Consider the following 15,055-nt stretch of genomic DNA (forward strand, 5'->3'; position numbering starts at 1 on the left):
CAATTTTTTCACAGAGGGTGGTGAGTGCCTGGAACAAGCTGCCAGAGGTAGTAGTAGAAGCGGGTGCAGTTTTGTCTTTTAAAAAGCATTTAGACAGTTACATGGGTAAGATGGGTATAGAGGGATATGGGCCAAATGCGGGCAATAGGGACTAGCTTAGGGGTTTTAAAAAAAGGGCAGCGCGGGCAAGTTGGGCCAAAGGGCCTGTTTCCATGCTGTAAACTCTGAGTCTAAGTGGACGTTAAGGGGATGGGGATGGGGGGGGGGGATGGATCCACAGAGCTACCAAAAGGCAAATTTATTTTATTTTTTTCTCAAAGATCAAAGGCACTTAGAGATTAGCCTGTTTTGAATTTGTACATTTAAAGGCTCAAAGTAAAGAATTAAATGTGGTGCTTGCTTTCGTGTTGCCTAGTTCCATCATATTAAATATTGAATTACTGCTTGAGCAACATTGGCAGAGTATCATGTCCCACGAATGATCCCAGTGCCTGGAATGGCCATATTAGCTCATGTTACAGGCTGTTGAATCATTGTTGTAATGTTGACAATCATGCTGTCCTGAAGTTGTTGGTCAATTTTCTGAACCTACAGGTTCTTTGCTTCTGGATAGATTTGTGTCACAGATATGTGATTGGGTGAATAAAAAGACCATTTTCAGAAACATCACTTGTTTTTTGTTTTGATACTGTGAAGGGGGATTCATTGTACAATATAATATATACTTGCAAGTTCTTAAAATGTTCTGTGCTGGGATATGGACGTCACTGGCAAGGTCAGCATTTTTTTTTGCTGTCCTTGAAGGTGGTGCTGAGACACCACCTTGAACTGTCTGTGTGGTGTACCATAGTGCTGCTTGGTAAGGAATTCCAGGATTTTGATCCATTGATAAAGAAGGAACGGTAGTATATTTCCAAGTCAGGGTAGTGGTTTGCTTGGAGGATGGTATTCTCATGTGTCAGCTGCCCTTGTCCTTCTGGGTAGTAGAAGTTGCAAATTTGGAAGGTGCTTTTGAAGAAGCTTTGGAGAGTTGGTCAAGCATCTTGCAAATGGTAAACGCTGCAGCCACAGTGTGCCGTCGGTTTATAAAGTGAATGTTTGAGGTGGTAGATGGGGTATCAATCAAGAGGCCTGCTTTGTCCTGGTTTGGCTTGTGTTATTGTAGCTGCGATCATTCAGGCAAGTGGAGCATATACCATCATACTCCTGACTTATGCCTTGTGGGTGGCCGACAGTCTTTGGGGAGTCGCGATATGAGCTACCCACCACAGAATGCACAGTTTTGACATGCTCTTATAGTCACCATAGTGACATGGTTGCTCTTGTTAAGTTTCTGATCTGTGCTGATCCCCTGGAAGCTAATGGTGCAGATCTGGTAATTGAGTATCAAGAAATTTGGTTTGATTCTGCCTTGTTGGAGATTGTCATTGATCGGCACTTGGGTGCTGTGAAGGCTACTTGGCACAATTTTTTAAAAATCCATACGTAGGAACTTGTTTCTGCTTTTTTCACTTTTACCTCATCATGCAAGGCTACTTGGCACAATTTTTTTTTAAATCCATACGTAGGAACTTGTTTCTGCTTCTTTCACTTTTACCTCATCCTTTTTTTGCCATATGTTTTTTCTCTCGGGTAGTCACCCTGGTGGAATCAGCTATCTGCTTAGAAGCCTTTGCCAATCCTGCCCATGACCCATCTGTTAGGACACAGCAAAATAAGGTTGTGTTGATTCTCTCGGGGTTTTTTTTACTACCTCTGGGGCAGTGACTAATGCCAACTCAGTGTTCCTATTTGAAAATGTTGATAAAAGAGCATATCAAGCTGTTCCTAATTAAATTCAACAAGGATGTTAAAATCACTACACTCCCAGATGAAAGTACGGTGATTTATGATGGTACTGCATCAATCTCTGTGTGCATTTTATGAAGTATGTGCTTTGATGTTTGCTTCCCTTGGGAAATGTCATCTGAGGTGAAGAAAATTCGACAGACATTGCAAAAACATTGCCACCAACTTACCTCTGGCCGGAATTCTCTGGCCGTTCACGTTGGTGGGATCTTCTGGTCCTACTGACAGCGCCACCCACCGTGGGTTTCATAGTGATGTGGGGTGCAGCCAATGGGAAATTGCATTGACAGCGGCGGGACCAGAAGATCCAACCGCTGGCGAACGGTGCAATAAACAACGCTGCAGGGAGACCAGAGAATCCCATTCGGATCAATAATTCAATCTATATTGTTCCTGAGCTGCTGGTACATGTCTGATTGACAAATTTATTGTAAAAGGGGCAGGTGCCATTGATGGTATATTATGGTTTGGTGCCAGAGAATTCAGAATGGTACAGTTGTATTAGCTACAGAGTTGAATTGTTTTGTAAATGTAGTCATTTATTTGTAACCACTTTCCTAATGTCAATTGATTGCTCTGTGATTAATTATCCTGGGAGAATCAGCAACGTGCCTCCAATTTCATTATTACGAGTCACTGCCTACTTTGTGCAGGTTGTCACGACAATGTGAGGATAGGTGAAATGACTCCCCTATTCTCCCACTCCAGGTTTGATCAGAACAGGGTTTTAAAAATTTAGGCCCACTATTTATGCTTTGATGTTGTAAATAATTATTCAGACAGGTTTTCTTAGTTTAAACCAAGAACAAGAAAAGTTTATTGAAACTATTACTTGAGTTTAAAACAAACTTGGTAAAACACAACCATCATTCATACAGTTATATACGTTTGTCTAGCCCCCCCTCCCCAACCACTGCAGGCCCTGTGGTGTAGGAACACCGTAAGAAGTCTCACAACACCAGGTTAAAGTCCAACAGGTTTATTTGGTAGCAAATACCATAAGCTTTCGGAGCGCTGCTCCTTCAACAGCAGTGCTCCGAAAGCTTATGGTATTTGCTACCAAATAAACCTGTTGGACTTTAACCTGGTGTTGTGAGACTTCTTACTGTGTTCACCCCAGTCCAATGCCGGCATCTCCACATCATGTGTAGGAACACCCACAGTGGTGTCAGGGAGGGTGGTGTAGGAACACCCACAGTGCTGTTAGGGAGGGTGTTCCAGGATTTTAGCAGTGAAGGAATAGTGATAGGACAGTGAGTGACTTGGAGGGGAACTTCCAGGTGGTGCTGTTCCCATGTGTCTGCTGTCCTTGTAGCAGTCATGGGTTTGCAAAGTGTTGCCTTAAGGAGCCTTTGTGAGTTCCTGTAGTGCAATAGATTTCTCTGCTCAGGATGGTTACTTACAAACTAAGCACTGTGCTTCTGAGAGTGAGGGGGCACGCAGCTTCAAACAGTATGTGTTGAGTACAGTATTGTCTTTTGTGTTCTCCTCTGCTTGGCAGGGAGTCCTTAAAGTACTTCACTGGGTGTGTATTCCACAAAATTTCAATTGGTTCATATGTGCTGCAGTTATTACTGCAGAACATTTTGCATGTTGATGTCTCAGCAACTTTTGAAAAGTTCTAGGATGCTGTACGGTAGATGGGGTCTTTCATGGTGGCACAGTGCTAGGGACCTGGGTTCAATTCTGGCCTTGGGTGACTGGAATTCTCCCTGTGTCTGTGTGGGTTTCCTCCAGATGCTCCAGTTTCCTCCCACAGTCCAAAGATGTGCAGGTTAGATGGATTGGCCATGCTAAATTGTCCCTTCGTGTCACAAGATTTATAGGTTTGGTGGCTGGTAACCATGGTAAATGTGTGGGGTTACGGGAACAGGATGGGGGGGGGGGGTTCTTTTGGAGAGTCAGTGCAGGGTCGATGGGCTGAGTGGCCTCCTTCTGCATTGTAAGGATTCTATGGATTTGATGTTCCCTGGGGGCTTAGTGTCTTTTTTCATCCTATCAGTGGAATGTGAAAGTTTGTGTCATGCAGCCGTCATTGTCTCCAGAGTCCCAGTTTTTAAAAAAATCCTGCCAGATAAAGAAAAATTAGAAGCTATGTATTCAAAAAGTAACAAGGTGTAATGAAGGAAAGGCAAAGCCCACATTTATGCAGCACCTTTCATGATGTCCCAAATTGCTTTGCAGCCTAAATACTTTTGGTTTGTGGTCACAGGTATATGTAGGCAGTGTTACCAAAAGGCAGAGCAGGCCCAAGGGATGGAATGGCCTACTCCTGCTCCCAACACCCATGTTCATTTGTCATTCTAGATGGATGAGATGAACTGGGGTTTATCTTGCAGAGGGTGCAATCATGGCTCGAGTCCTGTTTATTTTGTTGCTGATAGTTTACCGAGTTGTGAACTATTCAGTCTGTCATCTGGCCTCTTAAAAGTTGTGTGGCACTGAGACATCCGAGGGCTCCAATGCTTCCCACAAACAGTGAAGGTTTGTGTTATTCAATCATTCCACTCTTGGTCAGGAGTTATTTGATTTTCTACTGTATGAGATTACTGAAAAAAATAGAATTTAATTATATCCCTTATATGAAATAATTGCATTACATGTGCCCAGGCAGGAAAAAGTCTTCCAATTATACAGAATGGAAAATATATTATGCAGTTCATTCTGGTCTGCATGTATTGTATTTTTTCCCCAAATATAAATTTATTGTCACCATGTTCACGTGGGCAATGTGCAGAACATGTTAATGCGGGTTGAGGCAGTCACCGAGTTCAGTGCTATTGTTGGCACAGTGTTGTAAATAAATACTGGGATATTTCCCTGTGAAATTAACAAAATTGCACAATGCTGTTAAAGTAAAATTTATATTCTCTGGTTTATTTAATAGTCACGGTGCAAACACCTATAGCGCATACAAATAACACTGAATTATATTGTTGCTGCTGTTAATGTTAATTGCCCATGCTGCATATATATCGGACGATATTTGTGATCAAGTGCTAAGAATGGGTGTTATCATATTTGGTCTGTAATGTAGAGCGATGCCAACAGCATGGAGTCAATTCCTGTACCAGCTGAGGTTATTCACAACCTTGTCCCTTGGCTGAGATGTGGTGATCCTCAGATTAAATCACCACCAGTCAGCTCTCAGGGGAGGGCAGTCTATGGTCATTTCGGGCTATGGCGACTTTGCCTTTTAGGACCTTTCTGAGATTGTAAGGTGAATTCATTGGTAAATGATAAAGGGGAATAAATATCATGCATGATTGAGGGGGAAGCATTCAGGCTGGCCAGGGAAGTGGGGAATAAGGGGCCCAGAAACAGGAGGAGCACCGGGGCCCATGATTTCTCACTCTGGCAATGATGGGAAGACCATTTTCTGAGATTGGTTGCGGGGATGAGGAATTAGTCATGTAGAATGATTGGAGAAGTTAGGACTGTCTTCCTTGGAGAGAATGTTGAGAGGTGACTTTTTAAAAATTTATTATTAGTGTCATAAGTAGGCAGACACTGCACAGACAGTGACCCAAGCCGGGAATCTGTGAGGCAGCAGTGCTAACCACTGTGCCACCATGCCGCCCTTTGATAGAGGGACTCAAAATCATGAGGGGTCTGGACAGGATAGACAGAGAAAAACTGTTCTCATTTGTTGGTGGAAGGATCAGGAACCAGAGGGCACAAATTTGAGGTAATTGGCAAAAGAGGAAATGGCGGCATAAGGGAAAGTATTTCCACACAGCAAGTGATTAGGACCTGGAATGCACTGCCTGAGAGTCAGGGTTGATTGAGTCTGTCAAAAAGGAAATTAGATCATTATGCAGAGGAAAAATTTGCAGGGCTTTGGGGAAAAGGTAGGGGAGTAGCACTAGGTGAACTGCTTCAGAGGGCCAGTACAAACACAATGTGCTGAATGGCCTCTGCCTATGGTGGAACCATTCAAGAATTCTGTAATCATTGGGTCTGTATCACATCTTTGTATTTGCGCACTCACTTCCTGCAGCTGGTACTCTCCAATTGTCTTTGTTTTGAATCACTATAAATAGCATTGCGATTACACTGACATCTGTGATCTTAGCAGTAAAACTCAAACCCACACATTTTTAAATTTTACTTTGAAAGGCCCAATTTAAAATAAAGTCAATATTAACCTTTCCTCTCTTGTAAAAACCTTTGTGTTCGTAATATAATTTACAAAGACAACAGCACTGTAACAGTTAAACTTCTGAGAAATGCATTAAGAACTAATTAACTGGTGGTGTTTGTTCTTTTATGGTTATGTGCTTAGTTTCTGGGCCTTTTGTGTAATGAGTTCATCCTCAGTACTTTGTTGTTTGATGCATTTTTGTTAAGCAATAGATATTTATGATATAGAAAAACTTCCCAGGGCTTCACTGAGGTGTCATCTGGGCTGATTGGCTAACAATTTTAGGACTGCATTTTTGGATTTTGGTAGTTCATTTGTGTTCTACATCTGAAAATTTGTTTTATATTTCAAAAGTACTGTAAACGCAAAGCCCTGGAAATTATAAACTTAATGTGAGCTGTATCTTGCATGTTGTGGGTTTGTCAAGGGTGTACGAACTCCCCCATAAGGCCCAGGATTCTCTGTGATTCTCGAGGTAATGGAAGGATGGGGAAATGGGGGGGTGCAGATTGGTGTTGAGTGCTATGGAACTATTTATGTGCACACTTGAGAAGCACTCAGTTTCCCACATGGAAAGTCCTCCCCATGGACAGCCAGTGGAAAGGAAGAAGGAACAATCTTCATATTCAGTTGGGCAACATCATGTGTGTGCGTGTTATTAGATGCGATTTGCCCCATATGTGGGGGGAGAGGGGGCATTGGAGAACACAAGTGTTCAGTTAAGTGCTGAGGACACTGGAATCATAGATGAAAAGTAAAATGGCTATCTCAGGAGAGATATTGAGAGCTTAGGGATTGGTTGAGTGAGGAAGATCTGTTGCAAATAATGCTGGACTGGGAGAAGGTGTAATTTGAATCCGCCATCCAGTCAAGCCAGTAAAGTCCTGAGGCTGCAGAAAGCGGTCAAGTCCAGAATTCTTGGATTTCCACAGCAGAGTGGAAGTGAGAGGTGGTGTGGAATACCTTATTAAAGTGACAGCAGCTTTGCCTTGGAATAATATTGCGGGATTGTTATAGTTAAACATCTGTAAGGGAATGTTTCCTGGAGGGTGTTTACTTGTGGGCCTTACCAAGTAGAGAGTCTTTTTGGGCGAATGTTTTATAAAACCAGTTTAAACTGTTATTAGAATACAAGAAAAGGATATGGCCAGTAAGTCAAGTTTCCTTTTGGGAGTTGGTTTGCTCTAATTAACATCTGCTGTGGTTTTAACAAAGCAAAAGAAAAAATGTTTTTGAGAAAACCAGGATTGCTCCACAAGCACTAGAAACCTTATAGTATGAGTTGTGGAGAAGAGTGATAAACTTTACAGGACTGATAGAAAACTGTTTGGATTTGTCTGGTTTAGCATATATGGAAGCATAGGACAGAGTAGATACATTACAGTATTTAGGAGTTGGCAAGTTGAGAAAAATAAATCTTTTAAGGTACATCAACAGTATTGCATTAGTTGACTAGTGCCTCCCTCTACGTATACATATGAGAGAACATTCCCTGCTATAATCATTTGATTCTTTATTACTGGAAGATGCTGAGCAGTAAGAATAGGTCAGGCAATGTTATCATAATAGAACCAGGTCAAGAAATACACTGTTTAAATAAAGATACTTGGGATTATGTTACTGTTATAACTAGGAAATGCACAGAAGCCTGGATGCACAATAACTTTTCTTAAAGGAGCACCACAGGAAGGATAAATGTCTTCAACTTGCTTCAACCTGCATCATCATTGTAACTTTTGAATGGACCTGCCTTTCATTTAAGTTGATCTTTCTCTACACCCTAGCTATGACTGTAACACTACATTCTGCACTCTCATTTCCTTCCCTATGAACGGTATGCTTTGTCTGCATAGTGCGCAAGAAACAATACTTTTCACATGTATACATGTGACAATAAATCAAATCAAAAAACATCCAACTGTTTCATGGTCTATTATGGCTTTTTTTTATTCATCCATGGGACATGGGTGTCGCTGGCTGGCCAGCATTTATTGCCCATCCCTAGTTGCCTGAGGGCAATTGATAGTCAACCACATTGCTGTGGCTCTGGAATCACATGTGGGCCAGACCAGGGTAAGGATGACAGATTCCTTCCGTAGAACATAGAACAGTACAGCACAGTACAGGCCCTTCGGCCCTCGATGTTGTGCCGAGCTTTGACTGAAACCAAGATCAAGCTATCCCACTCCCTATCATTCTGGTGTGCTCCATGTGCCTATCCAATAACAGCTTGAAAGTTCCTAAAGTGTCTGACTCCACTATCACAGCAGGCAGTCCATTCCACACCCCAATCACTCTGAGTAAAGAACCTACCTCGGACATCCCTCCTATTTCTCCCACCATGAACCTTATAGTTATGCCCCCTAGTAACAGTTACATCCACCCGAGGAAATGGTCTCTGAACGTCCCCTCTGTTTATCCCCCTCATCATCTTATAAACCTCTATTAAGTCGCCTCTCATCCTCCTCCGCTCTAAAGAGAAAAGCCCTAGCTCCTTCAACTTTTCCTCATAAGACCTACCCTCCAAACCAGGCAGCATCCTGGTAAATTTCCTTTGCACTCTCTCCAATGCTTCCACATCCTCCTTCTAGTGAGGTGACCAGAACTGCACACAATGTTCCAAATGTGTTTTCATTGAAAGCATTGCTGGTGGAGTTAGATGAAAGATTTGTGCATTAAAATAGTGTATTCATGCAAGTTTATTTTTTAAAAAGCAGATGTGGAGTGTGATTAAAATGCAAATATGCTAATCCTTGCTCTTTGGTCAAAGACTATTAACTATAAACAATTAATTAGCCTAGGTCATTGATCAATAAATGATTCATATTCATTGTGTTGGCAACTCTCTGATCCTGAGCAGTCAGCAGTGGTTATCTGGCATAGGTCCTATTTTTGGGTTGTGGACAAGAAGGTTAAAATGTCAGAGATAAAGGTAGTTAGATATTTATACATTTAGATATTTAAAGGACATTAGTGAACCAGATGGGTTTTTTTGACAATCGCTAATGGTTTCATGGTTATCAGTAGATTCTTAATTCAGATTTTTTAAAAATTGAATTCAAATTCCACCATCAGTTGTGGAGGGATTTGAACCTGGGTCCCCAGAACATTTGCTGAGTTTTTGGATTAGTAGCCTAGCAATAATACCACCAGGCCATCGCCTCCTCAGGAGTTTGTACTTGTTGCACCATTATTGAACCTCTTTGCAAGGTTTAGTTATGCACATTTCAATAGTTGACTCTTTGTGAGATACTGGGGGAAGAAACAATGTACTCTTGATTTGTTGAGCCATTTAAAATATTGGTTCAAATTATTAATAATCGCACTTTATCTTGGCAGTGTTGCTTAGAGGACATTAAACAAATTAAATGAACGTGTTTCCATTGAAAGCATTGCTGGTGGAGTTAGATTAAAGATTTGTGCATTAAAATAGTGTATTCATGCAAGTTTATTTTTAAAAAAGCAATGTGGAGTGTGATTAAAATGCAAATGTGCTAATCCTTGCTCTTTGGTCAAAAACTATTAACTATAAACAATTAATTAGCCTAGGTCATTGATCAATAAATGATTTATATTCATTGTGTTGGCAACTCTCTGATCCTGAGCAGTCAGCAGTGGTTATCTGGCATAGGTCCTATTTTTGGGTTGTGGACAAGAAGATTAAAATGTCAGAGATAAAGGTAGTTAGATATTTATACAGCTGCAGAAGTATTGGAGTAAAATCAAAATTAAAGGACACAAAATGGTTACCTGACACAAAATGGTTACTTGGCACAAAATGGACTCTGGGAAAGACATTACGATGTGCTGACTTGGGCACAGACATTACACAAAGAGTTAAAACCTGGTGGTGTTTAAATTGCTGCAGGAAACAGATCAAACCTGGAGGCACCTTAGCTTTAGATAAAAGCAGGACCCAAAACAAAGTTTTGATAATGACATCAGTCCTTGATGGGGGACATAAATGCATAAATGTATCTACTCTATGTACAACAATGTGTTAACTGCCAATGTCCTTGTCTACTCTGTGTAATGATGTGCTAACTGTCGATTTGTATAATGATGTGCTAACGGCTAATGTCCATACTTGTCTATTATTTGAAAAGGTATAAAGATGCTCAACTGCCATTGTAAAGTTGAGAAGGTGACTGCTGGCACTGCGGAGAGCCCAGCGCTTCTCCCAAAGCTTTGTCCGATAAAACTGTGTGTTGAATCTTTGAGTCTGACTCCGAGTGGTACTTTTCCCACAACAGGAAGTAAGCTTTGTCAGGCTCAGAAGGCTGATGCAGGAGCACAGTAGGGAATTAATTTATTCCAGTTAAGCAAGGTAACCAACTGATGTGGAGATAACTTGAAAGCAAGTTGTACTAGGGGAACTAACAGATGGATTTAAAACTGGTGTATGTGTATTCAATTACTGTGAAAGAAAGTTTATTTATTGTTGTCACAAGTAGGCTTACATTAACACTGTAATGAAGTTACTGTGAAAATCCCATAGTCGCCACACTCCAGTGCCTGTTCGGGTAGACTGAGGGAGAATTTAGCATGACCAGTGTACCTAACCAGCACGTCTTTCGGACTGTGGAAGGAAACCCATGCAGACATGGGGAGAACGTGCAGACTCCGTACAGACAGTGACCCAAGCCGGGAATCGAACACAGGTCCCTGGCGCTGTGAGGCAGCAGTGCTAACCACTGTGCCACCGTGCCATTTGTGCCAAGTGGTGTGGTGGTTCATATCTGACCTTGTCTGACCTGACATTTTCTCAATCCACTGTTCAAAGGATTGTGAAAAACATGAATATATGGTTCAGGTCACAAGGACATTGTTATATATGAGGAGATATTGGGTGGTGACAGTGGAATTTTATGACCCCTCCCACCAGCGGGATTTTCAGATCCCGCCAAAGTCAATGGACCTTTGGCTCACAGCATATTATGGCCCTGCCTGATGGGGGTCATAAAATACTATCCTGAGAATCTACTTTATCTTGTCCGGGAGCGATAAACACTGATTAGATCTAAGGAGGCATTTACCTCAGATCTCAACAGTAATTTTGTGATTGTATTCCATCATTTTCATTATTTTCTGCAGCAAGAATGAATTCAATTTGATGAGTCTTTGTTATGCATTCTGCCAACCTTTTCTTTGAATAACATCTCCATTACACCTTTTTAGAGGCGGTTTGTCCCATGTTCCTAATGAATTGAAATTTGTCTCAAAATGTAACCGTGCTTTTGAAATGCAACCAGTACTTGGCAAGCCCTTGTTGGTTATTCAGTTCTTGAGCATGATTCCAAAGGCAGTTAGAGCTGAGGTTTGTTTATTCATTCATTCATGGGATGTGGGCTAGCATTTATTGTCCATCCCTGACAGCCCTTGAACTGAGGGCATTTAAGAGTTAACCACATTGCTGTGGATTTGGAGTCACATGTAGGTCTGACTGGGTAAGGATGACTAAAGGACAGTAGTGAACCAGATGGGTTTTAACAACAATTGTTTTGTGGTCAATATTAGACTTTTAATTTTTATTGAACTCAAATTTCACCATCTGCCATGGTGGGATTTGAACCTGGATCCCCAATACCCAAGGTCTGTGAACTACTAGTCCAATGACAGTACCAGTGTACCACCACCTCACCATTTGGTTGTTGGGCATTCAACTGTGGGATCTACAGTTAACTGGGGCTGTGAGTTGCTTGATGCTAGCACTGGGAGTACAGCTGAATACATGTCTCCAACTTTAAAACACAAGCTCTTTAAAAAGACAGGAGTTATCCATACTTCATTAAAATTGGACTGCTTTTGTTGATGGAAGCTACTCTATATCTATCTTTACCTATCTCTACCCTTCCTCAATCTCAAGATGCCCAACAGCACACTCTAACTAGTTAAGTACTTTTAAAGTTTGTTTGGGAAGCAAAATATATATTTAAGTGATTAAGCTATTTGATTTCTGAAATTTTCAGTAACACAGCCATGTCCTGAATTGCTATGCTGTGGCTGAAGTTCCTCCTTGACTGTTCTCCTATATTTGTGCACTCAAAGCTGACTTCCTTTTTGAGTGCCAAATTGGAAATTGAAGTTATTAACATTTGAGATATTCAGAGAAAGTGTAAAGTGGGAGAAACTCTCCATAAAGATAGTCCTGTGGTTAGACGGAAGTTTCAATGTAAAATGGCTATACTTGTCTAATGAATGTACAATTAACGTAGTATGTAAGTGCACAATAACTATCATTATGGTTGCATTGTGACATTAGGAGCCATACAAATTAATAGCACAAAAGAGGCAACACATTTCCTTGTATCTGTGCTAGTGATTGCTCTTCATCATGAGTGGTCTAATTTAATCCCATGTCCCTGCTTTTTTCCCATCATCTTGAATATTTATTTTCAAATATCTATGAACTTTTGGTAAAGCATTTTCTGGAATTGCTGACAGTAGCATCTGGGAAATCGTGCCTCATTTCAGAGGACTGGGGCAGAATTCTTGTAGGTACATAGTGCATTTTTTTCCCATAAAGCAAAAAAATTTCCCCATTTGAATATTCTGCAACCGGTAAAGTGGGTACCATATTTGTTCACTGGCCATTAACCTTCCCATCCACCCAATCTTGTTAGAATGTAACCGGTGACAACTTTGTATTGGATGAAATGTGACCAATGGGAACAAGATGTAAGGGTCAGCTGACCCAGTGAACCATGGGTGAAGTAATAGTCAGCTGACCAGCTGATTCACTATAAATAAGGAACTATGTAGAATTGTGGGGAGCTTGGAGTGGCCCAGGGTGAGGCCCCAAGTTTGGAGTAGTGATGTTTCTTTATTAAACCCTTTCTTTGATTTATAAGTTGGAGTAAGTTTTGTTGTATTTTCATTCGCTGCATTTTGGAGAGTTCCTTCTGAAGAAACAACCTTTCTATTTGAAAGTGCCTGGCTTCTCTACTACAACACAGGCAAAACCAATAATCCATTGGAAATGGTAGTAAATGCACTCTATACAACACTAATGATCATGTATACCTCAATATGTTTTTCCTTTCAATTCTATTGAACAATAAGTGCTACTTCCCCTATTGTAAATGCAAATGACCAATAATTCTGTTTGCCTTAATTTGCATGATGCGCAAGTGCTAGTTTCCGCAAAGTTTAAAGAAATATATCTGTTTCTGTTATTTGATTGCAGGGAAGGGAATGATCCTGAAGATTGTATGCAAGTAACTTACAAAGAACTCTTGCAACAGGTTTGCAAATTCGCAAACGTCCTGCGAGCTCAAGGTAAGCTCCTCAACTTATTAAACTCCTGACTTATTTTGAGTTAAGTGAAAACTAAAACTGTTATCAAACTCTGTAAAAACACTTGGCTCAGCTCTAAGTAACATCTTGCAATGCAGCTAAATGTATCATTATATTTGTGGCTGATTTGCTTGAGTCCTCCATATTGGCTATCCCCTCATATTTTGGGTCATCTGCAAATTTAGAAATTGTGACTTTGATTCTAAAGATTAAATCGTTAATATAGTTTTGAACAACAATTGCCCCAGCACTGATCCTTATGGAACACCAACAATATGGAACACCATATCCCACCACCTGACACTATCAACCTTTACCCCCTACTCTCTGGTTTCCATTCTGCCACATTCTCTGACCTTATTCATTAATCTACAGTGTGGTATAATGTGAGACTCTATATTGAAAGCCTTGTATTGAAAGCCTTTTGAAAATTCACATAAAATGCACATGCTGCACCCTTATCTCCTCTCTCTCTTTTCTCTTCAGAACATTTAATGATATTGGTCGAGCAAGTCTTTCCCTTTTTAAATCCATATTGAATATTCATTATTATATTCGTGGTCCCTATATGTTTGACTATTCACTCCTTCCGTGAGGTTTCAATTATTTTTCCTACTCACAATGTAAAACCTTGTCTACAATTAACTCTACGTTCTATTTCCCTTTTGAAATATCGGTGTGACTATCGATATAGGTTCAGATCTGTGCACTGTAACATCTCAAATATTAATAACTTCAATTTCCAATAAAGAAGTTGATCAGTGCGATACATAATTGATTCTGGAGCGGTGTTATCTCAGCGCTTGCACTGAGGGTTGCGGCTGTCAAATTTGTTTGGACACACGCCAGGAAGTATCATCACAGAACCTTCCATTTCCAAACACCTTGCTTAGTCAACCTGCCTTTGTTCCATCACTAATCCGGTATTTTTTTTATCGCTAATAAACATAAGTGTTCCAAGGAGAAGAAAAACATTTTTTTGAATGGTTCTTTGATTTTTTTTTTCATGGTTTGCTCACAGCAAAAACCCAGGAGATTAATCTTTAATTTATGGCAACATTGTCCCAAACAATCCCAGAGGATTCACAACCCTACTGATGCTGAGATAGTGACCAGGGTTTTCCATCCACTCACTTTAATTGGCAGAAAGATCGCAGACTGGTCAGCACAGAAGTGTCCATTACAACTTGACCGGCCAACAGCTTGGGTGAATATCAGTAGATGGAGTGTAATTAATAGCTCTATTCTTAGACTGTGTCACTATGGACGTAAGTTTGCTAAAAAAAAAGAAATGCGATAAGTGCACAGAATGTTTACTTTCAGAAAACAATAATAATATTGACAATATTTGGATTGCAGATAGAATATTCTGCTTCTCACTGAAACCTGGTGAACCCAAGCAGTGTTGGTTGTTCTTCCAAACTGCTTCCAGAGTAACTCAAACTATTTGTGTGGGAATGGTAATGCAAGAGTGAACTATAACACGTGTGTTCATACGGGAAAACATTGGTCAGAAAATATATATCTACAATTCTAACATGGGGTGCATCGGTCTTTTGTGAGTGGGATAATCCAGCCATCCCAGGTTCAAACTGCAAAAGCTTTGGGTACGTTTTTGCAGCTACTGTCACTCACCCCCGCCCCCCTCCCTTGGTAGGGGGGTGTGGTAAGTCTGCTACAAGCCTGTCCGTTCAAAATTAGCATGATATATTTTTCAACCGAATACGTCATGTGCTCATATTAAAGTCCATTTTTTTTCAAAAAAAT

At 40.7% G+C, this 15,055-nt stretch overlaps 1 protein-coding gene across 2 annotated transcripts in view; it reads left to right on the forward strand.

Annotated features, from left to right (window-relative positions):
• The window catches only part of acss2 (acyl-CoA synthetase short chain family member 2), a 78,310-nt gene that overhangs the window by 16,329 nt on the left and 46,926 nt on the right, over window positions 1–15,055 (forward strand). For both annotated transcript variants that reach the window (XM_078236642.1, XM_078236643.1), the window contains exon 3: window positions 13,179–13,270. In XM_078236642.1, the coding sequence (XP_078092768.1) occupies window positions 13,179–13,270 (92 nt within the window). The remainder of the gene's footprint in view (window positions 1–13,178; window positions 13,271–15,055) is intronic.

Source organism: Mustelus asterias, chromosome 20, assembly GCF_964213995.1.
Source record: "Mustelus asterias chromosome 20, sMusAst1.hap1.1, whole genome shotgun sequence".
NCBI classification, from domain to species: domain Eukaryota; kingdom Metazoa; phylum Chordata; class Chondrichthyes; order Carcharhiniformes; family Triakidae; genus Mustelus; species Mustelus asterias.